The sequence below is a fragment of the Cherax quadricarinatus genome, chromosome 30 (genome assembly GCF_038502225.1).
Source record: "Cherax quadricarinatus isolate ZL_2023a chromosome 30, ASM3850222v1, whole genome shotgun sequence".
Lineage (NCBI taxonomy): Eukaryota > Metazoa > Arthropoda > Malacostraca > Decapoda > Parastacidae > Cherax > Cherax quadricarinatus.
This window is the reverse complement of record NC_091321.1, coordinates 2,278,787-2,292,064: the sequence shown is the minus strand read 5'-3', so window position 1 is coordinate 2,292,064 and position 13,278 is coordinate 2,278,787. Positions and strand designations below refer to the sequence as shown.

Here is a 13,278-nt window from a genome sequence, read left to right as displayed (position 1 = left end):
GACATTCATGGCAATAAAATAACATTTCCTCTGTTCATTAGTCACATCTCTAGGCCCCTCTTACATTACTTTTGCTCTCCATTTTGAATTTTTATTCTCAAAGAAAATAGGTTTTCTGTTATGTATACTACTGCATCATTGTAAAAATGGTATAAATGATATCAGCACACTTGTGAAAGAATATTAGACTCACCAGTTGATGTGTATTGGACGTGTGGCTTGATTTGTTTACTCTTGAACATCGGCAAAAACCGATGATTTTCGCTACTTTGAGCTCAATTTCAAGGTACTTGTCATCGTGAAACCAATCAAAATCATCTCTATTTCCATTCTATCAAATGAGACCAAGGAAATTAGAATACAACCATAAATACCATACGAAAATACACTAGAAAGTTGCTGTTTTAAACCAAAAACACAGTCGGAGTTTTTTTTTTTCTCATTATGCACAGTGTGCTTCAGGATTTTTTTTATACTGCGCACACTGACCACAGTGACCCATTCTTTCATATGTATGCCTGCCAGCTTTCTTCCACCAGATTCGAAGGCACTAGAATTTAGGCGTACAAGTACGTGACCGACCCTGGCTGCAATGACGTACTTGTACGTGACCTACCCTCAAAGGGTTAAATGCGCTGGTTCAGTTAATGAGCTGCCATAAACCATGACCAATCATTCTTGGTTATGAATTCAAAATAGAAGGCAAGTGTACTATAGGAGAGGCCTGGAGAAATGATTAATGAACAAAGTTGTTGTTTTAGTGCCAGGAATGTCTACATTGCTTATTTTGTACTCTATTTTTAAATTGGTATTTTTTTTATTTTTGTGTAAAATTGGCCAAATTACCGAATTCTGTGCACTTCATAGGGTAGTTGTAGTTGAATGGGTAGTTTCTTGTGCTAGGAATTTTGTCAAGTGGAGCAATGGAACTGACTTATAATAGGACTCAAAGTGGGCAAAACTGCTGATGCTTAAATTGCACCCGGACCGCTAACTTTGTGCCCGTGAATTCCGTAAGTTATTCATTAAATTTCGTACTTTTGGTATTATTACCTTCAGAAAAAGATTCTGTACCATTTCAAAAGTATTTCTTTTTTAAAAAGTGGACACTGAAAGCAATATTAATGTTAGGGGTATGGACAGTGACAGGGTTAACAAGGTATTAATATGAACTATATTTAACAAGAGATCTGTGTGCTGTTGAAAGAAAGAGTCCTGGAAATGGGAAGTACAATGCCTGCACTTTAAAGGAGGGGTTTGGGATATTGGCAGTTTGGAGGGATATGTTGTGTATCTCTATACGTATATGCTTCTAAACTGTTGTATTCTGAGCACCTCTGCAAAAGCAGTGATAATGTGTGAGTGTGGTGAAAGTGTTGAATGATGATGAAAGTATTTTCTTTTTGGGGATTTTCTTTCTTTTTTTGGGTCACCCTGCCTCGGTGGGAGACGGCCGACTTGTTGAAAAAAAAAAAAAAAAATGAATGTGAGCTATTCAGTAGGGCCCCGCTTTACGGCGTTCCGCTAATATGGCGATTTCAAATTATGACCAAAACTTTCTATACGGCGAGCTGCCCTTCCTGGCTACCCATACTTCCCAACCAGACTTTATACAAATAAAACTCACCTCTCACCCTACATTAAGACTACAAATATTTTAAGGAAATTAATGAGTGTACTATATATACATTTTATTGCTCAAGGGAGCTTAATGTTGTTGTAGGTGGGAGTGGCCAGGCAGGATGCCATACCTCCCACTCAACTTTCTACAAATAAATAATTTTCACCTCTCGCCCCACAGTAAGGCCATTAAGACTACAAATTTTTAAGGTAAGTAATGAGTGTACTATATGCATTTTATCGCTCTTGGAAGCTTTAACCATTTGACTGTTTCAGTTGTATATATACGTCTTACGAGCCACCGTGTTTGACATATATATACTCAAAAATTCTAGCGGCTTCAAATCAAGCAGGAGAAAGCTGGTAGGCCCACATGTGAGAGAATGGGTCAGTGTGTACCATATAAAAAAATCCTGCAGCACGCAGTGCATAATCAGAAAAAAAAACTCCAATTGTGTTTTTGGATTAAAACACCGACTTTGTGGTGTATTTTCGTATAGTATTTATGGCTGTATTCTCGTTTTCTTGGTCTCATTTGACAGAATGGAAAACATATTACAGAAATAGAGGTGATTTTGATTGGTTTTACTATGAAAAGAACCTTGAAATGGAGCTCAAAATAGGGGAAATGTTTGATTTTTGACGATGTTCAAAAGTAAACAAATGATGTCATTGTCCAATAAATGTCCAACTAGCCATTCTAATATGCAGTCATAAATGGGTTGACATTATTTATACAATTATTACAATATTGCAGTAGTCTGCATAACAGTAAATCTTCTATTTTTTGTTTGAATAAAAATTCCAAACAGAAAGCAAGAGTAATATCAGAGAGGCCTGGAGACATGACTGATGGACAAAGAAACTTATTTTATAGCCAGGAATGTCTGCATTGTTCATTCTGGACCCTATTTTGAAATTGGCATATTTTTTAATTTGCGTCAAATTGGCCAAATTGCAAATTTCTGACCACGTTATTGGGTAGTTGAAATCGGTAAATGGACAGTTTCTTGTACTCAATCGATAGAACAAATGGAGTTCTAAAGAAATAGCTACGAGTTTGGTTGACTGGAAAAACGTAATTAGCCGAAAATAGGGCTCAAAGTAGGCGAAATAGCCGATTCGTAAATATCGCGAAAGTCACTAACTTCGCGAGAGTGCAGTTCTGTAAGTTTTCCATCAAATTTCGTTCTTTTGGTGTCATTACCATTGGGAAAAGATTCTCTATAATTTCAATTTTTTTTTTTTTTTTTGACACCAGGAGACACCTCAGGTTTTGGGGTTGCGACAGCCAAACAGTTAAGCATCGTGGTATAGTATGTGTGGGTAGGGTGGCCAGCAGGGCTATCACACCTGACTTCTTACAATAAATACTACTCACCTTTTGCCCTACATTAAGACTACAAATGTATTTTGAGGTAAATAATGAGTGTACTGTGTGTGTATTTTACTTTTTAATGCCTAGTTCTATTGCTAACTTAATATATGTTAGTGTAAACTTGTTATCTGGCATTTATATGCATTTATAAATGGAAAAAATGGAGTTCTGCTTTCCAGCGAAGTCTGCTTTCCGGAAGTAGCCTGGAACCTAACCTGCTGTATAATTGGGGCCCTACCGTATTTAAAAAGATATCAATGCAAACCATATTGCAAAAGATATCAATGTGAACTATTCTTAATAAGATAACACTGTGAACAAGGTAACACTGAACTATCATTAACAAAGTAACAATGAATTATCACTAATAGGGTAATACTGAACTATCATTAGCAAGGCAACACTGAACTATCATTAACAACACTGAACAATCATGGTTCAATAAGGCACACTATAATCTTACCTGTCCCTGTTGATCAAAGAACTTATCAACAATGACCTTGGTCTGATCAAAGAGGATAGGATAGAGTAGAGGTGACATCTCATGCCCCACCAACTCCTTCACATGTTTTTGAATCTGTGTCCCAAACCTTTCATTGTTACATACCAGAAGTTTCAGGAGATGGCCAACAAATCTATGAAGAAAAGGAAAAATATAAATGATTATCCATAAAAGACAAAAAATATGGTTGACCAATAAGTAATTTGTGTAATAACGCTGCAAATAAACATTTTTTTTTTTTTTTCAACAAGTCGGCCATCTCCCACCGAGGCAGGGTGACCCAAAAAAGAAAGAAAATCCCCAAAAAGAAAATACTTTCATCATCATTCAACACTTTCACCACACTCGCACATTATCACTGTTTTTGCAGAGGTGCTCAGAATACAACAGTCTAGAAGCATACACATATAAAGATACACAACATATCCCTCCAAACTGCCAATAAACATACCTAATTGAAATTTAAGAGAATATCACAGCATGCTGGACATACTGTTAGCCTGCAGTTAATTTTTTTTAATACATCAGCTCTCTCTCTCTCTCTCTTTTATCTCTCTCTCTCTTTCCCTCTCTCTTCTCTCTCTCTCTCTTTTCTCTCTTTTTCTCTCTTTCTCTCTTTTTTACTCTTTTTTTTTTACACAGGATTTGGCAAGGTTAGGTTAGGATCCCTAGCTTTATTGACAATCTATTTACAGGTTAAGGATTCCTAACTTTATTGACAAGCTAAGAGCTGTTACCTACATCACCTCATTTGAAAGCATTTTTATTGTTATAAGACATACAAGTAGGGAATAGGATGAAGTTGGAGCCATCTGTGGGCCAGCATTTTCATGTGATCAACTGACTTTATCTCGTTGATATCATAATGTTGTACGAATGTGTTCCATACTCAAGTCATCCTGGGTATAAGTGACCTCAGATGAAGTGAAGTTCTGGAGAAGGGTATAGCCAGAATGAAGTTGCTGCTTTCTGCCCGTCTTGTGGTATAGAAGCTTGTTTCACGCTGTCCTCAAAGTGGATCCAAGTGTGGTATTTTGACAATAATGGCCTTGTACATAACAGTAAGGCCACCCACATCCATCCTGTGTTGAAGGCTCTGCTGAAATGACAGATCTATCCAGGATTGGTCCAGGCGAGAGATGAGACGTCTTGCTCTGCTCTCTACTCTGCCAAGCAATCGCAGATGAGAGGGGGCAGGCAAACCAAGAAAGTGGAGCATACTCAAGGTGTGAGAATACCTGTGCCTCGTACAGAGTCTTGCAACCCCTACTGTCAAGCAGATGTGAGATACGGCGAAGTGCTGTAAGCTTCCTGGCTGCCTTGTTTGCAAGATTTATGTGGTTCTTCGTGGTCAGTTTGGAGTCAAATTTCACCCCAAGGATATCAACTTCTTCCCCAGGTGCCAACACCCTCCCACTCATACCATCATTACCATCATGGTGCCAAGAGACCATCATCATTTGTGTTTTCTCAGGTGCAAATGTTACTTGCCATCTATTTCCCCAAGCTGATGTAGCTCACAGCTGGTGATTGATTTAGCTTAGAGCAGCTGGCATTTCTTCTCTTGGATAACTGAATGTCAGTGTACAGTTGTCTGCATATCCATGGGATTCTGGGATGAGATGAAGAAGGTCATTGAAGTAGACATTCCATAACAACGGTCCAAGTACACTTCCTTGTGGAACACTTGCCCCAATAGGATGTCTTGCTGATTCTGTTCCATTGAGAACTACCCATGAAGATCTACCATGAAGGTAGTCACTGAGGAGAGACAGCATAGAGCCTGCAATTCCCAGACCTTGCAGTTTTGGTAAGAGACCCAGGTGCCACACCTAGTCGAAAGTACCAGCAACGTCCAGTGCTACCACTCAGCTGACTGGATTCATCCAGTGACTGGTGCCACTTAGTGGAGAGGATTAACAAGAGGTTAGCAGCAGAGTAACCTTTCCTGAAGTCATATTGATGGTCACAAAGTAGTGAGTGGTAGTCAAAAAACTCTCATTTGTCTTGAGATTGTCTCAAGGATCTTGCTAGTAACTGACAGCAGAAACACTGGTCTGTAGTTGCTGATTTCTGCTCTGCTTTTCTTTCTGTGAACAGGGACTACATTTGCCTCTTTCCACAGAGAAGGCCATTTACACTGTACCAGGCAGTGCTGAAAGATGCAAGTTAGAGGTGCTGCTAGCTGGTCTGCATATCTTCTCAGCAATCTTGGGCTCAACTTGTCTGGGCTCACAGCCTTTTCTTGGTCAAGTGATTTAAGAAGGAAATGCACCTCCTCCTGCCTTATTGTTACCTGGAGAGAGTTCCGGGGGTCAATGCCCCCAGCGGCCCGGTCTGTGACCAGGCCTCATGGTGGATCAGAGCCTGATCAACCAGGCTGTTACTGCTGGCTGCACGCAATCCAACGTACGAGCCACAGCCTGGCTGGTCAGGTATTGACTTTAGGTGCTCATCCAGTGCCTGCTTGAAGACAGCCAGGGGTTTATTGGTAATCCCCCTTATGTATGCTGGGAGGCAGTTGAACAGTCTTGGGCCCCTGACACTTATTGTGTTGTCTCTTAACCCTTTCAGGGTTTTGGCCGTACTAGTACGGCTTACGCAGCAGGGTTTTTGACGTACTATTACACGTAAATTCTAGTGCCTTCAAATCTCGCAAGAAAAGTCTAGTAGGCCTAGATGTGAGAGAATGGGTCTGTGTGGTGGGTGTGCGCAGTAGAAAAAAAATCTGGGACCCAGTGGCACATTGTGGGAACGCCATATTAGTACACCTTGTCCACCATGCCTCACGGTAAGAAGCTCCTCACTCCTCAGCGAATTGGGACACTTCTGTTCCCCAGTGACAGTTCTAACACAGATGGAAGTGCCAGTGAAGATGAGTTTCAAGCTTTTGGTGAGGTTTTGATTGAAACTAATGACCATAATATCAGTAATAGTGAGGAAAACCCAGACGACCCTCAGCCTTCCACCTCTGGTGCTGGGCCGTCTTGTTCACGTTCAGTTGTACCAGAATCGAAGAGGAAACTCCTAATTTCCCAAATCCCAGACTCAGATGTGAGCATTTGTGATGATAGTGATAGTGATTATGAACTACAAGCTCTTGAAACTAGTTCCAGTAGTGATAGTGAAGTGCAATATTCCCCAGTGAACCGTCAGTATATACGACAATACATGCGCTCTGGTAGTGTGCCATATGCTATTCCAAGGGGAAGGAGTACATCTCGGAGTACATCCCGTGGCTGTACAACAGGAATTGAGAGTGAAAATGATGATGATACTGTTGCAATTGGGATGGAAAATGTGCATGGTGGTGGTAGTGGTGGTGCCAGTCGTGAGGCACCAGCAGTGGCCCATGCTGCCACCCACACCGCTGCCTCAGCTGATCTACAACAAAGGCCACCATCCCCCACCCACCCACAACCACAACCTCCACAACCACAACCACCTGTCACTGTTCAGTACCCACCAGCAGACCGCACCTGGGATTAGCAGGAAGCTGTCAATTTTGTTCCAAATCCCCATCAGTTTGATGACAGCCAAAGTGGAATACGGCCATGTTGTACACTAGGAAACAATGCTACTGAACTGGAATGTTTCCAGTTATTCTTTGACGAACCCCTGATGGAAAGTATTGTCATGGAAAGCAACACATACTATGAGTATACTATGGCAAACACAATACTTTCACCAAAATCACATCTACACCAGTGGAAGGAGGCAACTGTGGCTGAGATGTATCTTTTCTTTGCCACAATAATGCTTATGCCACATGTGTATAAGCACAGTGTGAAATCATACTGGTCGACAGACCGCCTGATTGCAACCCCAGGCTTCAGTGATATAATGCCAGTGAATCGATTTGGGCTAATGTTACGTATGCTTCACTTCTCAGACAAAACCAGGCCTGACAGAAATGACAGGTTATATAAGATTAGGCATGTGTTTGGGTATCTGAAAGAGAAATTCAATATGTATTTTTATCCCTTCAGGAAGCTTGTAATTGATGAGTCTTTGATTCTGTTCAAAGGAAGACTCTCTTTCAAGCAGTACATACCAAGCAAGAGGAAACTCTTTGGTATAAAGTTGTTTGTGCTTTGTGATTGTTACAGTGGTCTGGTACTAGATATTATTGTGTACACTGGATGTTATACATTGCAAAATACCAGGAAGTTATTGGGCATCTCTGGTGATGTGGTTAGAACAATGAAAGAACCATACCTTGGTAAGGGGCATATATTATATACAGATAACTGGTACACAAGCCCCACACTCAGTGATTTTTTGCAAGTGAACATGACAGATGTGCGTGTGTGGCACAGCGCGTGCAAATCGGAAACATATGCCCAGGTTTGACGCTAGCACTCGTAGAGGTGAGGTGCAGGCGTTTGCTGCCAATGACATCATGGCATTTCGGTGGCATGACAAACAAGATGTCACACTGTTGTCATCAGTTCACCCTAATGAAATGGCAGACACTGGCAGGCACCATAGAGACAGCATTGAACCCATTCTAAAACCTGCAGCTGTGATGGACTACACCCTCAATATGCATTCAGTGGACAAATGTGACATGCAGATTGGGTTTGCTGATTGTGTTCGCAAGAGTTATAAGTGGTACATAAAACTCTTTTTCCATCTTCTGGACATATCCATGCTGAATGCTTATAATATGTATAAGATGAGGACCAGAAACAAACCACCATACGGCGAATTCTGTTTGTCTGTCATCAAACAAATAGTATTCAAGTACCAAGGAACAACACTGCAATAGACCGCCCACAAAATTATCAACAACTACCTTCTCGTCTGAAGCATGGTGATCACTTCCTAATATAACTGCCTGCTACTGATTTCAAGAAAAAGGCTCAGAAGAGGTGTTACGTCTGTGCACATACAAGGAAACGCCCACAACAACGCAGAGACACTCATTTTATGTGTGAGGAATGTAAAACACACTGTGCATGACACCATGTTTCAAAGACTTCCACAGACTGCAGAACTTCTAGAAACAATCCCTGTGACTGTATATGTGTATGTACATAAAATATAGAAAAATAGTAATAAACAACATTTCATATCGTTTGTTTGTGTAAATATTTTTTGTAAACAAAACAATGACAACAGTGTTTACGCCATTATTGTGTAGTATTGAAAAAAAAATAACTTACAAAATACTGATCATATTGGTCTCACAGGCCATAAAAGTTACTTGGAAAAAGAAAGATTAAAAAATAAAAATAGTACATAAAATACTAAATAAAAGAATACCGGGTGACAGCAGTTGGCGATGTTACCACATGATGCGCATTTTCTGTCAAATTCACACCTCCATATCTTGGTAAGCATTGATGGTAAAAATTTTTTGTTTAGTCTATAATGTTTAGAAAAAAAAAACTATTTTTTCATAAGAAAAAATAATTTTTTTTTTTTTTTTTTGGAAATTTGGCCGACCTTGGGAACAAGTCTCTGACAGGGCCTGTCGACCCTGAAAGGTTTAACTTGCTAGTGACACCCCTGCTTTTCATTGGGGGGATGTTGCATCATCTGCCGAGTCTTTTGCTTTCGTAGCAAGTGATTTTTGTGTGCAAGTTCGGTACTATTCCCTCTAGGATTTTCCATGTGTATATAATCATATATCTCTCCCACCTGCATTCCAAGGAGTACAGGTTCAGGAACTTCATGCGCTCCCAGTAATTTAGGTGTTTTATCTCCGTTATGCGCGCTGTGAAGGTTCTCTGCACATTTTCTAGGTCAGCAATTTCACCTGCCTTGAAAGGTGCTGTTAGTGTGCAGCAATATTCCAGCCTAGATAGATCAAGTGACCTGAAGAGTGTCATCATGGGCTTGGCATCTCTAGTTTTGAAGGTTCTCATTAACCATCCTGTCATTTTTCTAGCAGATGCGATTGATACAATGTTATGGTCCTTGAAGGTGAGATCCTCCGACATGATCACTCCCAGGTCTTTGACGTTAGTTTTTCGCTCTATTTTGTGGCTGGAATTTGCTTTATACTCTGATGAAGTTTTAATTCCCTCATGTTTACCATTTTTTTTTTAACAAGTAGGCCATCTCCCACCGAGGCAGGGTGACCCAAAAAGAAAGAACATCCCCAAAAAGAAAATACTTTCATCATAATTCAACACTTTCACTTCACTCACACATAATCAATGTTTTTGCAGAGGTGCTCAGAATACAACAGTTTAGAAGCATATACGTATAAAGATGCACAACATATCCCTCCAAACTGCCAATATCCAAAACCCCTCCTTTAAAGTGCAGGCATTGTACTTCCCATTTCCAGGACTCAAGACCGGCTATATAAGATACCCGGTTTCACTGAATCCCTTCACTAAATATTACCCTGCTCACACTCCAACAGCTCGTCAGGTCCCAAATACCATTCATCTCCATTCACTCCCATCTAACACGCTCACACACCCTTGCTGGAAGCCCAAGCCCCTTTCCCACAAAACCTCCTTTACCCCCTCCCTCCAACCTTTTCAAGGATGACCCCTACCCCGCCTTCCTTCCCCTACAGATTTATACGCTCTCCATGTCATTCTACTTTGATCCATTCTCTCTAAATGACCAAACCACCTCAACAACCCCTCTTCAGCCCTCTGACTAATACTTTTATTAACTCCACACCTCCTAATTTCCACACATCGAATTTTCTGCAAGCTTCACACCCATATAAGAGTGTTGGTACTACTATACTTTCATACATTCCCTTCTTTGCCTCCATAGATAACATTTTTTGTCTCCACATATACCTCAATGCACCACTCGCCTTTTTTCCTTCATCAATTCAATGATTAACCTCATCCTTCACAAATCCATCCACTGACACGTCAACTCATAAATATCTGAAAACATTCATTTCTTCCATACTCCTCCTCCCCAATTTGATATCTAATCTTTCTTTATCTAAATCATTTGATACCCGCATCAACTTACTCTTTTCTATGTTCACTTTCAACTTTCTACCTTTACACCATATCGGAGTAATTGAAAGTTCTCATCGTTGAACTTCATATTGTTTTCTGCAGCCCACTGAAAGATTTGGTTGATGTCTGCCTGGAGCCTTGCAGTGTCTGCTATGAAAGACACTGACAGTTTTGACACAGTTCTTGCAGCTAGTCAAGGAGGGTCCCTTGCTGGATTAGGAACTTGCATTTTGGTAGGAAAGAGGTCTGCTTTCTCTTGACTACTAATAGAGGTGGTCCCATCCTGTTGATTTAGAGGTGGAATGAGTTCATCAGGCAGATAATCTTGTCTGTCCTTGACCAGGGACCACCAGGTTTTGGAGCCTACTCTACCTGATGCTAGCTTTCTTTTTGTGTCCACCTCCCATTCAGCAATGGCCCACTTTTGAACGTCACCCATATGCCTACAGGCTTGTTTGTGCAAATTCCTGTTATAGGTGGCAGGATGTCTCTTATACCTTTACCATGCCTTGCACTTAGCAGTAGCAGCCTCTCTACAACAAAAGCCAAACCAAAGCTGATTTGTAGGCTTCATCACATATTGTGCAAGAAAAGTATAAAATACCGACAATATGAAAGTTTAAACACATGTGCAACATCTGGATATCTTTATTATAGACTTTTTGCCATCCAGTGGCTTTATCAATAGAGATTCTAGGACATAATTAAAGAGAGTAGAACTATATACAAAAGATGAGGTAATCAGTCCCTCAGCCTTGGAGTTAGTGTTCACAGCATCTTGGTGGAGGAGAATCTGGAGCAAAGGCAAGAAGACTAGCTGTTATATAGGCATCAGTGGATAAGGACATGTAGCAGATGAGGGCATAGTCACTGGTAGGCAGGATTCCCCAGTGGAAGTAGGTCCTACCCAAAGGGATGGGTTAGTTGTAGCAGCCATGAAGAAGGTCTTGTAGGACCTACTTCCACTGGGTAATCTCGCCTACCAGTGACTATGCCCTCGTCTGCTACACGTCCTTATCCACAGACACCTATATAACTGCCAGTCTTCTTGCCTTTGCTCCAGATTCTCCTCCACCACGATGCTGTGAACACTAACTCCAAGGCTGAGGGACTGATTACCTCATCTTTTGTATATAGTTCTACTGTCTTTAATTATGTAGAGTGGAACCTCAAAAATCGAACTGCTCCCAACACAACCAATTATGTAAGTGTATTTTTGTAAGTGCTTTTATAAGTGTATTTTTAAGGGTCTGAAATGGACTAATCTAATTTACATTATTCCTGATGGGAATAAATTCATTCGGTAAAGGCACTCGAACAGACTTCTGGACCGAAGAAAGTTCGATTTTTGAGGTTCCACTGTACTAGAATCTGTATTGATAAAGCCACTGGATGGCGAAATGTCTACAATAAAGATATCCAGATGTTGCACATGTGTCTAAACTTTCGTCACATATTGGAGGTGAGGAATGTGTTCTTGTTGTAGATTAAGGATGTGTCCAGTGAAGGGTTTCACTTGGTTGTCAACATCTCCTTGGAGAAGAGCATTCCAATCGGTGGTGGTGAGCTCAGAGCAAAAGGTTGGCCAATTACCTCTTTCCCATAGCCAGGTTGTGCATGTGAACTCCTCACCTCGTTCTGTTGGGATCTTAAGTGTCATAAAAACAGCCTTGTGGTCAGATGATCCAATGTAGCCGAGGGGTTGACAAGTGACTATACCTACTGCCAGATCACTCACTACTAGGTCAAGGGAGGAGCCAGAGATGTGAGTAGGGAAATCAACAAAGTTTCTCATGTCAAATACTGCAAGAAGGTCATCAAACTCCCTCTGTATAAGGTGTTGGTTGAGGTCACCAACAATTATGATATGTTGACAGTTGTGCTGTAGCAGAAGGGACTCCACATTTACCAATAGGAAGTTGATGGAGTTTGCATGTTGCCACTGAGGTCTGTACATTCCATGTATCTGTGTACATGCTAGTACAGAGGTACTAGTGTTTATGCAGAGCTTGAAGAACATCATTTCAAGATAAGTAGGGGTGGCAACATCTATGTGCTGGGCATGTACACTTTTAGAGAAGCACACAGCAACACCTCCTCCTTGCCCTTGCCTGTCTCTTCTCATCCATGAGGTGTAGCTAGCAATTCTTGCAAAATTTTCTGGAGTCCTGTCATCCAAAAATGTTTCAACAACAGCTATCATGCCGGGACGCCGAGTGTTCACAAAACTGTGTGTGAGCTTTCCAACACTAGTAATGAAACCTCTAATGTTGGCCGACATGATGCTGATAGACTGGCTCCTCATGATGTGGTCTCTTTCTCTCTCTCTCTCTCTCTCTCTCTCTTTTTCTCTCTCTCTCTCCCTCTCTCTCTCACACTACAGTAGGGTTACCCAAAATAGGAAAACGCTTTCACTGTCATTTATTTAATCACTGTCTTGCTAGAAGCATGCTGACATCACAGTTAAGATAATCATTTGAACTGCAACATACCCACCTCTTCTTCAGAGTGCTTGCACTGGACTTTCTACCTCCAGGACTCAAGCCTGGCTAATCTGTTTCTCTGAGTTCCTTCATAAATATTACCTTGCTCACATGCAACAGTATGATAAGCCATAAAACCTACTTATCTCCATTCATTCCCAACTAACATACTCATACCAGCCTGCTGGATACTAAAGCCCCTAGCACTCAAAACTTCCTTCATGCCTTCTCTCCAGCCCCTCCTCGGAAGACTCACACCCAGGAGAGGAATTAAACATATGTGCAACATCTGGGAATCTTTACTGTAAACGTTTTGCCATCCAGTGGCTTTACCAATACAAATTCAAG

At 41.0% G+C, this 13,278-nt stretch overlaps 1 protein-coding gene across 10 annotated transcripts in view; it reads right to left on the bottom strand.

Moving 5' to 3' along the window:
• The window catches only part of Nf1 (neurofibromin 1), a 644,633-nt gene that overhangs the window by 434,204 nt on the left and 197,151 nt on the right, over positions 1–13,278 (bottom strand). For all 10 annotated transcript variants that reach the window (XR_011392599.1, XM_053781766.2, XM_053781772.2 and 7 more), the window contains one exon: positions 3,462–3,633. Coding sequence is in view for 9 of the 10 variants with exons in the window: in XM_053781766.2 (XP_053637741.1) it covers positions 3,462–3,633 (172 nt within the window). In the remaining variant the exon portion in view is untranslated. The remainder of the gene's footprint in view (positions 1–3,461; positions 3,634–13,278) is intronic.